This window comes from Brassica rapa, chromosome A03, assembly GCF_000309985.2.
Source record: "Brassica rapa cultivar Chiifu-401-42 chromosome A03, CAAS_Brap_v3.01, whole genome shotgun sequence".
Classification (NCBI taxonomy): domain Eukaryota; kingdom Viridiplantae; phylum Streptophyta; class Magnoliopsida; order Brassicales; family Brassicaceae; genus Brassica; species Brassica rapa.
In genome coordinates, this window is record NC_024797.2 from 12,164,975 (window position 1) to 12,184,426 (window position 19,452).

At 29.1% G+C, this 19,452-nt stretch overlaps 2 protein-coding genes across 2 annotated transcripts; one reads left to right on the forward strand and one right to left on the reverse strand.

Moving 5' to 3' along the window:
* Positions 1 to 2,003: 2,003 nt before the first annotated feature.
* LOC103858278 (cyclin-dependent protein kinase inhibitor SMR10) lies at positions 2,004 to 2,831 on the forward strand. The gene has a single exon (XM_009135613.3). The coding sequence runs from the start codon at positions 2,281 to 2,283 to the stop codon at positions 2,701 to 2,703; it is 423 nt and encodes a 140-aa protein (XP_009133861.1). The 5' UTR covers positions 2,004 to 2,280; the 3' UTR covers positions 2,704 to 2,831.
* Positions 2,832 to 6,949: 4,118 nt separating this feature from the next.
* LOC103858279 (putative E3 ubiquitin-protein ligase XBAT31) lies at positions 6,950 to 9,299 on the reverse strand. Its single transcript, XM_009135614.2, has 8 exons — positions 8,928 to 9,299; positions 8,797 to 8,856; positions 8,665 to 8,736; positions 8,456 to 8,577; positions 8,240 to 8,380; positions 8,046 to 8,153; positions 7,688 to 7,946; positions 6,950 to 7,588 (listed from the first exon to the last, which is right to left on the reverse strand). The coding sequence occupies exons 1-8, from the start codon at positions 9,255 to 9,257 to the stop codon at positions 7,163 to 7,165; spliced, it is 1,518 nt and encodes a 505-aa protein (XP_009133862.1). The 5' UTR covers positions 9,258 to 9,299; the 3' UTR covers positions 6,950 to 7,162.
* Positions 9,300 to 19,452: the final 10,153 nt, after the last annotated feature.

Consider the following 19,452-nt stretch of genomic DNA (forward strand, 5'->3'; position numbering starts at 1 on the left):
CTAACAGTTAGGTAAATTTGATCTGGAACCTTCAAATTTTTAAATATTGTCCAAATTTTTTTGTGTAACTGAAGATGGTTTTTGTTGTTGTTTTTGATGTCTTTTTCGTACAATTATTTCTTGTTCATATCGAATATATTCACGAGAATTAATATCATCGAAAAGAAATTATTCTTTTAGCAATATTTTATGTTTCTCTTTTACTTTGTTGTTCCGATTTAATATATTTACATGTATCAATATTACCCGATTTCAACAAATTTTAGCTCGTAATCTAAAAAGTAAAAATGAGAAGAGCCATTTTTACTTTGAAATGCACTAATAGATCATATATGCATTACGAAAATTATTTTATGAAATAATATGGTATTTTGTTTGACGTTTAATATTAATTAAGTTATTTTTATTTAATTTTTTTATATTTAATAGAATATTTTATTAATTAATATTGTTGTAATATTTTTATATATATGTTAGTTATTTACAAAAATTTTATGAATTCAAATTAGTTATGACAAGTATAAAGATCATATTATAAAATATAAATAATTTCGAAATTAAATTTGAAATTTTACTTTTGGAGAAGAACACTTTTAAACTTCAAATATAGAGTTTTGGAAATTTCAAGCTAAAGTTCTTTTTTAGAGATGCTCTAAGACAAAACCAGTTAACCCCTTCGGTTGTTTATTACAAAGTTATGTAAAAATGATTTTGTTTACTGCAAAACCAGTCAACCCCTTGGGTTGTTTACTACAGAGTTATGTAAAAATGATTTTGTTTTACAATCTATTTACTTTTTTGGAATTAATAACTTGAAAAAGAAAAACAAACCTTTTGTACAAAGTATAACAAATAGTCGCCACTACTCCAAAGCTACTGAAATAATACTACTCGTAAGTAAGTGAGCTTTTCTCCGATTTTTTTCTGTTTTCGAAAAGGAAATACATGCGTTGGTTGAGGTTTTGTTAAGAGCCAAGATTAAAATAATATTACACATATCGATATAATAAATTTCCGGACAATTCAACTATCTCTAGCCATCTTTTTTTTTTTTGTTATTCGTGTATGCATAACAAAGAGAAAGCGTGTACAATATCTTATTATTAGTGCTGGCTTTCTTTACCTTTCTTGCTTTTCATTGACAAATGTTGGGATAGGTCGATAGAATCTAAATTTTATATCATAAATATTTAAGATTTTTGTCAGTTAGGTGGGTAGTTTAATGTCATTGGATCGTCATTAATCGCCAGAGTCTAGTATATAACGTTTCGTTAAATTTTATCAGTTAGATCGATCTTTACTAGATGTACACACAAAGGGTACATTGTGTATGATCATATTTAATGGTAATACTTGGAAATATGGTGATGTGAGTGGAAGTATAGGTGGTGGTTCAAAAAAAAAAGAGTAGATGTATAGAGATAACATAGAAGGCATGAAAAAAAAAAAAAAAAAAAAACATAGAAGGCATGTGAGATCGACGTTCACATGCATCAAAGTTAGGATAAGAGAGTAACTAATATAGAAAATGATTTTAACTAATTTGAATAAGATGAAAGAGACAGGCTATCTTACTTGGGACACTAAATTCAATAATTTCTTTTAGCTTATGAATAAAGGAAAGTAAATTGACCTTTATCTTTTCACCCAACAAAATTGGCCTTTTCTCGTTTCCATGTCAATATGCTTGAAGCTTTCTTTATCTTTACACAATTATTATACATGATTTGCTTTTTAATTTATTTATTGGAGTAAAACTTAATCTAATTAAGCCAATATGAGAATGATACACAATACATTATAGTTTTAGATGCAATAGCCTGAGTATGTATCTTAATTGTCGGTTTTTAATTGGAAAACTTAAAACAAATGACGTTTTGTATTCATATATTATTCAAACCTGATTTTTTTTATTTACCTACTAAATATTTTGGTATGGTTAAATAATCTTATGCCCCTTAAAGCTAAATCCTAAATGTGACCGTGAAAAGCGAAACATGTGATTGGTATAGAGATTAACTAAATTGACGAAAACCATACCATATTTTTAAAAAGCAAAGCTTACATAAAGTAAGTATATTTGTTGCATCGGATACCTAAAACATTTACTAATACCCGAATGTTCTCAAATAAATTATTAATTCAAATACACAATTTAAAACAACACGCACACGGTATTACCATTATATAAAGCAAATTAAGTCACTAAAGCCATAAATCTTCCTCTCTCTCGTCAGAACTATTTAACTCCCTTCCCTTTCTACGTTTTTCTTCTGATAGATGGGTTTCTCGGACGCTGGAATTTGTCACTCCGATCAAAACAATCTCGGCGAAACCGAAATAGGGCTCCTTCGTGTACCCTCTATAGGGTTTTCAGACCGAAGCGTTCAAGTATTCTGTCCAGATCAAGATCTTGAAACCAAAGTCCGAGAACTAACTAATTGCTCACCTGAAGGAGTAAAGAATGAGGAAGAAGAAGAATTATGTAAGACTCCAACACGCCTGGACCAGATTCTCCCAAATATTCCAAATATTTGTCCGCCGGCGCCGAGGAAGCCTAAGGGAATCCAGTCAAGAAGCTTGAAGGTTCGAGATTCTTATAAAAGCAGGAGAATGATCATTCTGAATGTTTCTAGAGAGATTGATTGTATGTTTCATTCAGCATCTCTCGGTAACAAAATTAAGAAAGCCAGACATATTTGATGTTACATATGTATATGCATAACGTAGCTACATATAATTAACCAAATTGTAATAAACTACGTGTTATGTAATATTGTGAGATGCTTCAGTTTTATTTATTTGTTAAAAATATTGTTTTTCTGTTGGTAGTTTTTTTTTTGTCCGTGAAGGCGTGAAGTATTTAAAGCATCTCCAAAAGAAATTATATAGTTTCAAATATATAGTTTTTTGCTTTCCAATAATTTGAAGTTTTATCTTTTTATTTGCATTTTGATTTTTATAATTAATTACACAACACATTTATGATTTTTAAGTATTTTCTCATTTATTGTTTTAATCCTTAAAAGTCTTATATGTCATATATATTTCAAGTTTATTTTTATAAATTCAATTTTTGCACATAAATTAAATAGAAATTTTAAAATAAGATTTATAATATTTTAAAACATGAATTAGACAACAAGAATATTACAAAAGAAACTTAATTAAAAAAAACTTTTTTAAAATATACATGAGAAATAATTATTACATAAATTTAAATATTACAACAACACTAATAACATTGGTAAATTTTCTCTCGAATAAATAGTTATTACATAAATTTAAATATTTTGACCTTTTTTGTTACATATAAAGTGTTATTTTAGAATTTCAGTGTAACTTATATTTACTTTCAGTTTAATATTAATTGCAAAATACATTGATCTTCTAATAATTTTGTTTATTTCAAATACTATTGGTTAAATAGGTGTAACTAATAAGAACATAAATATATTTCAATCATTTTTAATTTATATCAAAAAGTTAAAGAAACGTTTTTTTGTGAAAGTAGGAAGTATATTCAATTAAAATTAAACCAAAACAGCTAGTTGGTTTTGTAAATTGATATAGCATAAAAATAATAAACAAAAATTTAAATGAAACGTTTGGTTTAAGATAATTGGAATAAACCTTGAGATCGTAAACCAAATATATTATTCAGGAAATGTTATAATACCAGTTTCAAACTCAGACTTAGAATCAATCCACCCTCGTGGGATTGATAAATTTATCTTGAAACCTAAGAATATGTTTATGTTCGTGGTTCATGATTAGCTTTAGCAGATAAGTTTTGTTAGCTAAGGATAAATCGTCCATTTATGTTCTTTGAGTTAGTCTAAATCAATTTTGATAGAATAGAATCATTATGATCTTATATATATTAATCATTACGAAGATTCACATGGTCAATATTATAATCTGAAACATCGTCAACGGCATGTGCTTCAACTCTTAACATAGAACTTTGCTGTGATCGGTGTTGTGGAGACCAGAGTAGGAGATGATTGCAGATTGGCCTCTTGAGGGAAGGTGTTGTGTCTCGGCTCCCAATCTGGTCAACTATCGTCTTATACTCGTCGGGGTGTTGTGTCTAGGATCTTGTCAATCTGGTCCTCATGATCCATTCGCTTTCCAAGGAGCGCCAGTTGATCAAAACGAGTCGTAAACCCCTGAAAGTACTCGTTGATCAACTTGTTACCCTTGGACCAGTCGTCGATCTGTTATCTCAGTTGCTTGAAGTGCCCTCTGCTAGGTTTAGCGTAGGTGGAGTTGAGCGTTGTCAAGAAACCAGAAGGAACTATGAAGAAAAAGAAGGAAAAATTTTGAAAATTTTGGATGGCGGTTTCTTAGGTTTAGTGCAGGCTCTGATACCATATAAGATATTGAGCTGAATTTTATTAACAATATAGAAGAGTATTTATACATCGTAGACACTAGAGTATTTACTGTATAATAACATATTTACACAATGTTATCTATATACCCTTATATAAGACACAGTGAATATTAGTTATATAGATATGTGTACCTAATCCCGCATTCGATAACTCCATATTAACAATTGGAAGAGGCGGGTATTACAATTTTTATCCATATATCTTTCACTTTTTTTTGCTTCCTTCTCAAACACGTTTTTGGTATAAAAGTGAAAAGTAAGAAATCTAGCACTTATTTTCTTCGTTTGTCTAATTTTATACTATCATGATAATCACTAGTTTACTTTGCCGATCCTTAAAGTCGACTAACAAAAAATATCCTACCGACTACATCAGTCTTTGCCTACTACGACTCTATAACGAGTCTTGACGTATAAAATAATCAGTCCACGAACGAGAAAACAACAAGTGATCATGTAGTATGTACTAGTTGTAACAATATGACTAATCTTAAAAAAATACTGATATTTTATTTAATAAGAGCCAAATATTTCAAAATTTTGGAGACACACAAGTTGAGAGATAAAGAAAGTGATTGGATCATGTAGGGTCAACGATCCTCAAAACACCACCCAAAGACTCTTTCCATCTCTTTCTCCGTTGGCAACTTACCAGCCATTCACATGTGATTTGTTCCCATCTAATTTCGACGACTTTAATTATAAAGTGAAAATAAGCATAGACTTCTCTAGGGAATACATTTCTCTAAACAAAACTTAAGTTCCCCTCGGATAAACCTTTAAATCCACTCCCTAGAATAAACATTTAAATTCGTCTCACCTATGATCAATCAAAATGTCACATAAATTATAAAATAAAAAATATTAAATAAAAAATAACAGAAAAAAAGAATGACGTTAGCCACCAGTTAAACCCTAAATCTAGATCTTAAATCCTAAACCTAAACTATAAACCCTAAACTCAAACCTTATACCCTAAACCCAAATCATACACTATAAACCCAAATTCTATACCTAAAACCAAAATCCTAAACCATAAACCCAAAACGTAAACTCAAAGTCAAAACCGTACATCCTAAACCCTAGACCTTAAATCCAAACCGTAAACCCTAAACATTACCCAAACCTAGACGCTATAAGGCTTGGGTTTAAGGTTTATAGTTTGGGTTTATGGTTTAAGATTTGGATTTAGAGTATAGGGTTTAGGGTTTAAGATTTGGATTAAGAGTTTAAAATTTGGATTTAGAGTATACGGTTTGGGATTAGGTCTAGGATTTGGGTTTAGGATATATGGTTTGAGTTTAGGGTATAGGGTTTGAGTTTGGTCTAGCGTTTGGGTCTTGAATTTAGGGTCTAGAGTTTATGATTTAAAATTTAAGGTTTAGGATTTGTCGGCGTTAGCATCGTTAAAATTAGCATAATTTTTTTTCAACTATTCTTTTCTAATTTAATATTTTTTATTTAATAACCTACGTGGTACTTTGATTGGTCCTAGAAAAAGAAGTGAATTTAAAGATTCAACATAGAGAATGAACCTAAGTTTTGTTCGATTTCTCTTATCCCCTAGTTTTAAATATGTTTATATATATTAATATAAATTTAATATATTTTTTATTTATTTTATTTATAATACGTTAAAATGGTAAAAATTAGTTTGTTAATTAACCTAATGATCTGATAAACTTTAAACAATTTAGTCATTTAACTACCGACACTTTTTTATTTGATTAGTATTATTTTAGCTGTGTGTTTGTTAATGCAAATTTATAATTTAATTTTGATCATATATATATATATATACCAAAATTATTTGTAAATACTATATGGATTTCTAAATCAATTAAGAGGTGTTATTGGTTTATGTATTTTAAATGATTTAGAAATCCATATAGTATTTGCAAGTCCAAGTAAAATATACAGATTTTCAAATCTAACCTACAAATTTTATTTAGTTTACAAATTCAGAGGTTTACCATTAGATTTGGATCTTTATATTTTTAATAAAAAAAATTATACAAATTCATTCAAATCTATAAGAAAATTTAGTTCATCAATAAATTTGTATGATTGAATAACACCTAATTTAAATTAGGTTTAGAATTTATAAATTATGAAACCAATAACACATGATTTTGGTATGAGTTTTAAAATTACATAACCAGTAAAACTATATTTAGTTTGAATTTTAAAGGTTTCTACACCAAAGTTTGAGTTCGAATCTCAAACTATGAAATTTCTTGCAGATTATAAGAGCGAAGCTTATCGAAAGTTCCAGAGTATTGTATGTAGAGCCGTTAAAAACAAAAAACTGCCAATAAATACATAAACTCCAATAACATCTAGTTAGTGTATTTCAAACAATTTCTCATATATTTTAATTAATGACATTTGAGTCATTAGTTATTACCATTTACCATATTTCAAAATCTTTGACAAAAATAAATATTGAACAGAAATTTTACTTTAATTATAATATTGAATTATTAGTCATTAGTTCATTACCATATATAAAAATTGCTAAAAATATAAATTTTTATAAAGAAAATCAAGTGAGAAGAAGAGAAGATTTATCAAATTACCTTTCATACAATAAAAATGACCAAATAATAACAACAAACAAATTCCTTTTTTGACAAACTGATCAAAGAAACAACAAATCATTGCATTACATAATTCAACGTCATTTTTCCTTATTTCAATCTACATAATAAATTTCATCTATCTTTTAAACATTCACCCCTTACTGATATGTGGACCCGATCCTCACAAAATGGGTTTGTTCATCAGCTCGTTGTCGGCTGCGATCCTTCCCGAGCTACGGCCGGTTATCCTTCCGAAGGATCCAATGCTTGAAAGACCCATGAAACTGCTGCTTTCTTCGCCAAGGTTTATCGATCTTCTATGCTTTCTGAGTTTTGAGGAGTTTACATCACCTGCCTCACGATCAACAACTTCATATTGGCTCTTGCTCTTGTCGTTGTTGTTGTTGTTCTGGGCGACGACTAACCGTACGATGACACTTCTACAGAACGGGCACACCGGTGGTGTCACGGTTGAGGTCGTTGGGTTAGGTTTGTTGTGACAGCACAGTGCAAGTGTGCATTGCGCACACATTTGGTGACCACAGTCTTTGACTTCAATAGTGCATACTTGCTCAAAGCAAATGCAACAGAGTTCCGAGTCACTCATCTGTTAACAACGTATTATACCGCGTTATTAGAACAATTTACATATTATCAAACAGACAATTGAAGAAGCCTTATGTCAACTAAGCGGGTGTGACAGTACCTCAGACATGTTATCATCCGAGGCGGTGTCAGAGAAAGATGGTGATGGTAAGGAGTAAGCAGTTCCTTTGAGAATGGTTTCCTCTCTCTCTCTGTTAGCATCCATCAGTGCCTGTTCTAAGAGCAGTTTTGCCTCGTCATTAAGCTCGCTTATGAACTTTAACGGAGATGGCCAGACCAGTGGCTCTGCAGAAGACGGGTTAAGCAACGCTCCACATGCTCCGTGCTTGTGTTTCATGGCAACAACATAGGGTATCCGCCTGAAAAAATGATTTCAAGATTCAATGACTGCTCGCTATCATACCACAAGACTTTAAATAAAGCTTAGGAAAGTGGCGAAAGAGAATGTTTTTATATACCCAGAAGCGTCTCTTTGAAGACGGTCAGCACCCCAAGCAAGCAATTTTCTGACACAATCGATAGACCCGCTTCTTGCTGCCAAATGAAGAGGTGTGCTCCCTGGAGACCTGTTTCAACAAAGCTTGGAGGATTAGTCCCAAAAACACCGAAACTTCTAACAAATGTTTGATTTCGAATGAAATGATTGTATTACCCGTATAGGCTAGTATTAGCACAAACAAGAGAACCACTATCCAACAGAACATTCACACATTCAGGCCGTCTTTGCCTGGCAGCTAGATGCAACGGTGTCGCTCCTTTGTCATCTCTAATATTCACAAATCGCGCATATCCCCTGAACAAACGCAAATCTCAAGTGTGAGCTTTTTTGAATCAAGAAAACTGATCAAGATTTGGAAAGAGACCCCACCAATGAACAGCAACGGGACTGGATTGAGCAGCGGAGAGAATGGCTTGAACGCAATCAGCGTGTCCATAGTAAGCTGAGTAGTGCAAGCATGTTCTTCTATTCACAGAATCAAACATCAAAACCTGCAGATTGATTCACAAGAAAGATCTCTCAACAACAAATTTTCAAGAAGGTAGAAGATTATTAAAGGAGACGCGTTGTGAGCTTACATTAGCTCCAACTTCAGCGAGCTTCTTCACGCAAGAGATCCTTCCATACATAGCAGCCAGCATTAACGGAGTCTACAAGAATCAAAAGTTTTCAGCGAAATCAAATGCGAATCCGAAGATGTTATTTCAAACCTGCTTGTGACGATTCAACACATCTGGATTCTTAAATCGTTCCAGAAGCAAGGTCAGAATCTGCAATAACAGAAAACATCAGAAATGCGAGATTCCGGTGAGATTCCGGCGAGATCTCGGAGAAAACTAACCTCGATCTGGCCACTAGCAGCGGCGACGTGAAGAACGGAGTGGCGATCATAAGGAGTGGTCTGATGCAACAGACTCGGATCCGAAGTCATCACTCGACGCACAGTGACGATGTCGCCGCACTGCACGGAGGCGAATATGCCGTGCTCCGGTCTAGTTCCACAGCTCATGCTCTGCCCCATCTCTAGAGAGATGATGTGGAGGATAGAAGGAATCACGACACCGTCTGCCACCGGTGAAGCGCTCTGCTCAGGCGTGAGAATAAAGCGCCACGGTGGTTGGGGCGTCTTGGGATTGCAATGGAGAAGAAGAAGAAGAGGGAAGTTTCCCATTTATGTACAAGTTGATAGGCATTGAGATATTAATTTTTAAAATCTTTTTTTCCTTTTGGAAAGTGATTCTTTTTTGTTAAAAAAAAAAAAGAAAAGAGAGAGACGGAGACGACGACTCTATTGGTGTTGGAATTTGAGGATCGCCCAACGGGCAGCATTTTTTATTTGCCCGTGTCAGTTTGATTATAGTTACTCGGGCAGCTTGTCAGATATTTTCTATCCTCTTTTTTTTTAATGACAAAATTTTTTTAATGGATTCTGTTCAAATCACAAATGATTTTTTTTTTGAACAAAAATCACAAATGATTTGTTATTAAGAAAACTAGAAATGTTAATGCACATATCATATACTGAAAAATCATGCTTCTACCGATTTATATTTTTAAATAATTTAAAGATAACTTTTCTAAAAATCACAAAATAATTATCATAAAAATAGCACAAAATGAAAAAAAAAATCATAGAATAGCATTCATTAAAAATTAAAAATAAAACTAAAATACTAGTAAAAATAATACATTTGAAATACATGAATCTTAAAAATAAAAATATTATAATTTACACCCTAAATTCTTAACAATAACCCATAAACTCCCACTCCTAGAATTTAAACCTAATTCATAAAAAATTAATTTTAGGAGTAATGTGTGTTTATATTTTTTAATGAATAATATTTTGTATATTTTTCTTTATATGCTATTCTGAAACAAACAAACAAAAATTATCTTATTGTTTTTAACGGCTTTTTTATGTTACATATGGTATTTATCTATTTTTAATCTACCAAATAATTTTTCGTGTGTTGCCAATATTTTTATTGTAAGTTTTATTTATTTTTAATAAAGATAAACTAGGGAAGACAAACACGAAATGCACATATGGCACAAAAATGTAAAGACCAGAAAAATTAAAATGTATTATATAAAGTTATAATAATTTATGAAATAAATGTTTAGCAAAAAGACAACAAATAAATGAAAAAAAAAAGTACTTTACTAATTTCTTTGGTGATAACAGAACATTCCGAACCAATGGTATTACGTTCTTAGAATATGAGACACTATTTCTATTATTGCTCCAATTTTTTTCTTTTATCTCCATATATATCCGTATATAGGCCTGGGACAGATCGGGTATCCGGGCAAGTTTAAGGTATCCGGATCCGGATCCTTATCCGACGGATCCATAATTTTACTATCCTTATCCGGATCCGAGATTTTCGAATATCGGGGCTTCGGATATCCTTCTAAAAGTTGTAATATCCGGCAGATATCCGGATTCGGATCTAGATCCTTAAAATAAATAAAAATAATAAAATTAATATATATAAAATATTAACGCTAATTTAAAAATCAAAATATATATAATGCTTTTAATTATTTCTAAGTATAATATTACAAAATTTACAAAAAAATTATATATACTATTATAAAAATGAAAATATATTAAAAAGTTAGTTTTTATATATAGATATTATTATTTTTGAAATAGTTATTAATAAAACTTACGGATCTGGATATCCGGACTAAAAAATCAAGATATTCGGATCCGGATCCGGCTCTGACGGATCTAACATTTTACTATCTGGATCCGGATTCCCTCCGGATATCCGGATCGGATCTCGGATAAAAGTTCCAGGCTTAGCCATATAGGTAGACACCACTTCATCTCCTTTTCTTAATCTAATTGCAGGTTTAGAGTTTAGACAGAGTTCAGTAATAAAAAAAATTGCAGTGGCCAATTTTTTCTACTAGTAATTTCTTCTACTTCAAAACTATTGTGACAAAACGATTGTCAACAATGCAAAACATTAAAAAAAAAAAAGTATCTTCTACAGCTATTATTATTTTGTGTAAAATTTTAAGTTTTTCATGTTTTCTGTGTTACCATTAATCTAAACATACAAAGATATTGAGTTTCTGTTTTAATGATGATAAACAGCGGGGTAGTTCAGTGGTGCTTGAGATAATATAAACCTAATACGGTGAAACCATGGTTCTATCTCTGCTGGACATCCAAACTATCTTAAATGACGAGAATACGTGGAGTACCGTGGACCTCGTGGAACTAGTTGCTTGACTTCGGTCGCCTGAACCCACGGTTATCAAAACAAAAAAAATTAATGATTTAATAATTTTAAAATCAAACTCGATATTGTTTTGAACATGAACCATGTAAATATGAATAATCTTAGATGAGATCATACAATAGTAAGAAAAATACATGGATAATAGTTAACAATGATAAAAAGTAGAATAAAACATATTTACAAATCACTAAAACAGCCTGAAACCTTTCTAAAGAAATATCTATAAATACTGTAAATAATAACACTAAATTAACAAGTTTAAAATTCATGAATATAAACAACAAAATGATTAAATGTTTATACATCAACCTAAATCTGAAATTTTGAAGACTATAAACATTTTAAAAAAATATATATTATTTTTAATTTAAGGGTTTATCTCTATATAAATATCTATAAAATTTTGGAGGTCGAGACCATGTTTGACGCTCTTATGCCCGGCCTTACATTAATCCTTAGATATTTTAACAAACAAACTCGTGAATCCTCCTTTCTCACATACACATGTCTGCATAGTTAGAGCATTTTTAACAGTCAATTATCTCTTTATTTTTTTGAAGGAGTTTTCCATTCCAATAGTCTATTATCCTCTTAAATATTAAGGAGTGAATAGTACACTATCAAATTTAAGAAAACATTGTCTATCCCCTTAAAATACTATTCACCTTTCGTTTTAGTCTATATAATTATATATGTCTTGAAACTGCATGAATAACTTTTTATATATTATATTTTAGTACTTATCGTTATGTTTTCTTAAAACTATTTCGATTAAAAATATATTATTAACATTGTTTATACTATTTATAGTTATATTTGACTACATATTATTATATTTTTAAAAATTATTTTATTTTAATATCTGTCAAATAGTATGTTTATTGATTTTGAAAGTTTAATAATTATATTTAATTACTGATAATATTGAGGACAGAAATATAATATATGATAAAATTTAAGAAATATTTAAAGATCACGATTGGAGAACTATCTTCTTCTTTTTTGAGTTTCTTTCTTTAATTAAGAGTGTCTCTTAAAGAAAATAAGGGGCTAGTTGGAAATGATCTTAGGTGATTGGGCACATAATTATTTCGAACGAAAAGCTTATAAATGGGTGGTCAGTATAATACTAAAAGCTTATAAATGGGTGGCCACTTTGAAAGTTTATTTCTCGTCGGAGTCCAAGTGGCGCTAGATGACTTTTGTTTCCCGATGTAGACTTGACCATACTCCTATATCAAATGCTTTTTCACTTCTTTTTTTGTTCAATTAATGTTTTCGGGTGAGAAAAAGAGCAAAATCTTTTGTCTACTAATTTGGTGATATAAAGGTAATCAATTTGATGCACACTACTAACAAAAAGAGTTATTTTTTAGTTGTAGTTTGATGATTTAAAGTCTGTAGATTACTATTAAAGCTAAAATCAGTTCATACATCTCAACCAATCACCCACACTATAATTTTTAATGAAAATAGATGGTTATTATCTAAATATATAGATTGTTTATCACATATTTCTTTTTTTTTTTTTTTGGTCAAAATCACATATTTCTTTCAATTCTGTTTTTGCTGAATTTTAATTGGATTTCATATGTCTCATGAACGATAAAATAGATCCAATGAGATATCAAATGGAATATGAACTAGTTATTCTGTCATGCATTACTGGCGACATAACTTTTTGTGTGTGTCGGATCGGCATTTGTCATAGGATCTTATTTAGTACCTTTTTCTTACGAATTACAGACGTAATTAACTGAGAATATGGGTACGAAATAAGATTCAATTTTATTTTATTTTGCTAAAAATATCTTATGAATTTGTATCAAAACATTTTTTTTGACTGAAAACATTAATTATGTTGATAAACATTTCACGTTATTTATTTATGTTTCTGATGTTTTGGCATTCATTTATTTCTGGTAGTGCGTTCATATTTTCAGTAGTCATTGTAAAGTTGAAAAAAACAATTGAGTGACCGAAGGTGAACTAACTATTTACACAGTCGTTTTTCATTTATTAGGAGTGTATTTAACTGAAGTTTGACATGGTTTGTATTAAAATGATAAATCTACTATTATTCAAACATAGATTTAAAAAACATTTTAAAATATAGTGTTATAGAACTTATCATTTCATAAAACACTTTGAAATCCATTGTTCTTGAAAAAAATTTAAATTGAATATTTTTAAGTACTTTAAGTGTTTCTATAATGTTTTTTTAATTATAACAATAAAAATTCAGATCTCATAATTTTAGATGATATTCTAGAATTATTCAACAAAAATTACATTAAATTCTCAGATTCACTTACAATTATCTAAAAACTCATTAAAAATTACACCACTTCAGATTTCCGATTTAATAAAACCTCTATAATTTTTAAGAATTTAAACTTAATTATACTCAGTGCCGACTTGTGTCTTGTGCACAAAGCATATTTGAAGAGGATCCACCAAAAGTTAAAAGAAAAATTAGTTAAAATTTAGGGTTGAATTTTGTCAAATTAGGATCTTATTTTGCAAATTATTTATTTTTTTCTCTTAAAAAGTTCTGATGATATCCCTTCAAAAACATCATGTTAGTAGTTAAGTATCTCAATTAAAAGACTCATGACATACATGATCTGTTATTATTATTATTATTATTATTATTATTATTATTATTATTATTATTATTATTATTATTTTTGATGATCTGGGTATTCAAATATTTTATGGAGTCTGAGTAGCACCTGACCTGCCAAAGATATCTCGAAAGACCACCGATTTCACTTCATATTAATTGACTGTAGCCAAACGCGGAGTTAATAATTTCATATTAGAGGAAAATCGATCCCTGGCTTGAACCAACCAAACATTCTTTCTCTAGCCGAAACCATTATTATTTTTGATGTGGTTTATCTGTTATTATTTTTGGCCATCTGTTATTATTTTGGGTGAATAGATAACATAAATTGCATTCTATATCCAAAAAAGCCAAATTTCCTCTTTTTTTCTTACTACCTTTCCCTTTTATCTACAAAACTAATTTCTTTTTTATGTTTATTACACAAATATGCCAACAAATAATCATTCAAAAATATAAAACGGTGATGTATGGTTTGGGGAAAATATTAATATAATTAGAAAAAAAGAAACTAAATAAATAGAGTGTACGATGGATGGAGAAGTTTATATATTACAAAATATGAATAATAAATAATTGATCGGCATGCAAGCTTTGTCAGACTTGACAATTTGTTTTTTGCTCTTCTTTTTATTTTCACCGACAATTTTTTTTACTTTCATGTCTCGTCTATTTATTTTTCCTACGATTTTTTTTTTCTTTTCTATTTGGTGACACTTTTTTTTTAACTATTTTGTTGGCACTTTGATGATTTCGTTTTAACTCATTTGGATGTCTCCTATCCATAGCACTAAGGTTGTGACCAGTAATTTACAGAGTAAAAGAAAAGTATATCAAAAGTGAAAATGAGGGAGACATATAAAATATGGTAAAGAGAGGAAAAAAGAAAAAATTAGTTTTACTAGATAGTAACTAGAGTAATTTAGAGAGAAAACAATTCTACTTGATTAGCAAATAAAAGTAATAATCTCCACCTCTTTTATTTACTCTTACAATGCTAACCAGTCATATTCTATATGTAAAAACAGACTATTGATTATAATTCAGATTCTTAAATTATTTTCATTTTCAACCACGACCCTTAATTTTTTTTTGACAAGGACGACACTAGTTTTTTTTACACTAAAATAATTTTATCATTATATTTTAAAATTGAAATTTACTATTATAATTTAATATGTTCAATAAATATTTATTATGTAAGTATATATTATAATAAAATATATTTTATTTTACTCTTTTTATTGTATTTATCTTAGATATTTATTTAATTTCATATTTAACTAATATAATAACTGAATAATATTTAGTGGTGTAAATATGTATCACACTTTGATGTAGTACTATAACTTTACTAGAAAAAATTTAGTGTAAAACTAAACTAAAACGGTGTTTTACTGTTAGATTGGAGACTATCCGAAAATGATACATAATCACTCTTTTCTTATAAATATATACACATTTATAGAGTTGTATTTCCTAAAACATGCAAAATAACCTAATTTTCTCTGAAAATTCTTAATTAAAAATATCATGATTTTTAGTGTTGGGCTAGAAAAATTTTAGCGCAAAACTAAACTAAAATGGTGTTTTAGTGTTAGATTGGGGACCACCCGAAAATGATTCATAATCACTCTTATTCACATTTGTAGAGTTGTATTTCCTAAAACATGTAGAATAACCTAATTTTCTCCTAAAACTCATAATTAAAAATATCATGATCATGGTGCTGCAAGAAGTCACAAACAATAATATTCTCTTAAGGACCTTAGACTATCTACAATGGCCAATTTAACACTTTTTTACCAAAAAATAATAATATTCTCTTACCAAGTGTTTACTATTAATTAGTATCAACTCAAAGGTAATCGCAAAGCGTACGAATAATTGCTCTTCTGATAAACCTTAGATATCTTTTAATATGTCAAGACTGAAGAAATCAAAGTATGAAATGGGTTTTGTTTAGAATAACAAAAAAAAACCTACTAGACTGAATGTACTGTAGTGATTATAACGTAACGTAGGTTACAACCAAAAAAGGTCCTGTGATTATAAAGTCAGATTTTTAAGCTGCTGCAAGATGTAAATTTATGGTACCAAAAAGAGTATATCGTATCTCATAAACAAAATTAGTAACCTAAGAACATCTCCAAAAGAAACTCTATAACTCCAAATATAGAGTTTTTTGCTCTCTAAAAAGGAACTTCAAAACTTCAAATTTGAAGTTTTGAAAAGTGAAACTCCAAATATAGAGTTTCACTTTTCAAAACTTCAAATTTGAAGTTTCATCTTTTTATTTGCATTTTGGTCTTTACAATTATACATCATATTTATAATTCTTAAATATTTTTTTGTTTATTGTTTTAATCCTTAAAACTTTTATATCTCATAAATATTTCAAATTTGTTATATAAACTTAAGTTTTACACATGAAATTAAATAAAAAAAATTAAAACAAGATTTATAATATTTTAAAACTAGAATTAAACAACAAGAATATTACAAAAAACCATAATAAAAACTTATTAAAAAGACACATGAAGACATAATTATTACTCAAATTTAAATATTATAACAACACTAATAGTCTGGTAAATTTGCTCCGGAACCTCCAAAATCTCCAAAATATTGTTCAACAAATTTTGTGTAACCGAAGATGATTGTTGTTGTTGCTCTTGACGCATTTTTCGTATGATTCTTTCTTGTTCAGATCGAATGTATTCACGAATATTAACGTCATCGATAGAAGCTAAGTTTTTTAGCAATATTTTATTTTCCTCTTTTATTTCTTTAAAAGCTAACTTTTTTGCTTCATTTTACAGTCGTAATTCAATCATCTCATGACATTTTTCCCTGCTTGTTGTACTTTCGTTTAAAAGATCAAGGATTTTTTTCGTTTGATGATATCAAACTATCAGCAGACATATTATGAGGATATCCGGTTTCAACAATTTTTGGCTCGTAATCTACAAATAAAAAATAAAGAGAATCATTTCTTACTTCGAAATAGTTGATCATATATGGGAGCATTATGGAAATAATTTTATGCAATAATGTAATATTTGCTTGCAGTTTAATATTTAATTATGTACTTTTATTTCTAATTTTATATTTTAGTGTAAGATTTTTTTTTAATTAATATTTCTTTAATATTTATATATATGTATTAGTTATTTATAGAAGTTTTATGAATTTATATCAACTATGACAAACATAAGGATCATAGTGTAAAATATAAATAATTTTGAAGTTAGGTTTGAAGTTTTACTTTTGGAGAAGAACACATTGAAACTTCAAATATAAAGTTTTGGAAACTTCAAAATAGAGTTTCTTTTTGGAGATGCTCTAAGACAAGTGGATTCATAACGTCTGTGCGAAGTAATTAACTAGGAATACTATTTTTTGGCGCTTCCGTTATATTAAACACACAAATTCTGAAAGGTATTAGCGATTTATTTACTTATCAAGTAAGTGATATTCTTTACTTTAAAAACAGTGGAAAAAAAAAAACAGTGAAAATAAAACGTTAATATATAACAGTTTTAGATTTACTGGGATCTGAAGTTAAGTATATGGAAACAAACATCAAGTCTCTTTGCCAAAAAATTGTTTGATGGATCTTGATGTCATATGAGATGAGTTTAATGTTTAAAACAAACAAAAAAAAACAGACTCACATATATATATTACAGTTTTTGAAATTCGCAAATTAGTGAAACCAAATCAAAAAGTCTCCTAATAAAATAATCTATTTGATCGGATACGTTAAATACTACAAACTAAGAGTAGACTTTCTTGTTGTTGTATACATCATCGTTCAACAGAAAACTTACATGTTAGACAATTATACATGGAGAATCGACAGTTCAGCTTACAACATATATGAGTTTCCGAGAAGTAGCATTTTATAATTGTCTTTATCTGAAAATTATTAGATAATTTGTATAAAGGATGATAATAAATAGTGTTCAACTTTAATATACACAGAAATAAATTAACACAGCAAACTAATATTGTATAACTTGAATTTTAAGAAAATGATATTCGTCCGATGATTTTGTTCTAAGCTCATAAAGTATAGATGTTTCTTTTCACACAACATGCAATTTAATAAAGAGATCTCTTTAATAAACGTATACAACTCATCCTGTTCGTTGAGTAGCAGAGAAATACTTGTCTTGTTAGCACAAGCAAGAGCGTATCAGAGAATCATATCACTTAGATTTTATAACTTGTACGGCTTAATAACAGATGTCATATCATAAATGTTAAAATAAGTGACATAAGATTCCGAAAGATTCTTCTAAATACTTTAAACTAAGAATCCATTTGATTGTATCAGGAATATTTTCTATGTACGTAGGCAGGGGCATCTCCATGAAAATAAATAAATTTTAAAATCTGCCACATATAACTTTTCAAATATCCAAATACTTTATTTAAGAAATGTCGGAATTGAACACTTATGATGAATTTTTAAATAAGACTTCCCGAAAATGCAATTCTAAAATATATAGATAGTCTCCACCTAAGATGAATAAATGGTGGTCAGAAGTAGATATGCGTAATGTTTGTCCAATAAAAAGAGAGATTTAAGATCTGATTAAGAATTTAAGATGTTTAATTAGATTTTTAATTGGTAAGTAGCTTTCATGGGGTTTAAACGCGATTAGGTGGCTGAAAATAGTCTTTAGGTGGAGATGAGAAGAATAGACAATCAGCTGACTTTTCTGACTACTAATTAGGTTACGTAATTTTGATCTATTTACTAACCCTTGGCGTTAAAAGTACTTTGTGTTGTGAGAATATCGGCGAACAAATCAAGCGGACTATATATGTAGCGGAAAGTACAATAACATAAGGATTTTATTTAATCTTTGAATGCATAAAATCAATGTTTTTTTTTTTAAATTCGTTGAGATTTTTATAGATTTACCAAAACAAGAAACAAGTAGAAAATTCATAATTTTATTAATCAAATGATAAAATTCAGTACAAACTTAAGAATAAAAGAATATATATATAAAACATAAAATTTTAAAACAATAAAAATAATTATTTAAATTTAATATAACTAATCAAATAAATAATAAGATATTTGAAAATATTTAAAATATTTATCTGTATCATTTTTTCGGATCGGAGAAGATTCGTATTCGAATCTTGTTCTACGCTAGATATTCTTTCTCTATAACTTTCTTTGATTGATCCCGCACTTGACATATCGCTGAACTATTTTTAATATTCATCGTGGTGAATATTTCTTCAATAATAGCATAGACAAACTTTTTCAAAGCCACCGTGACATGCCAAGTCTTTTTTACTTATTAACTCATTGCTGAAAGAGTAGCCAAGTGTGATACCAAATCTTCTAATGCAAATATAGACCAGTTACCTTCTTCAGAATTTGATGTTTCACTTTTTACAACAAAAAAATCCCTCGCGTCCATTTTTGTTGTTTTATCGGGACATTGTGC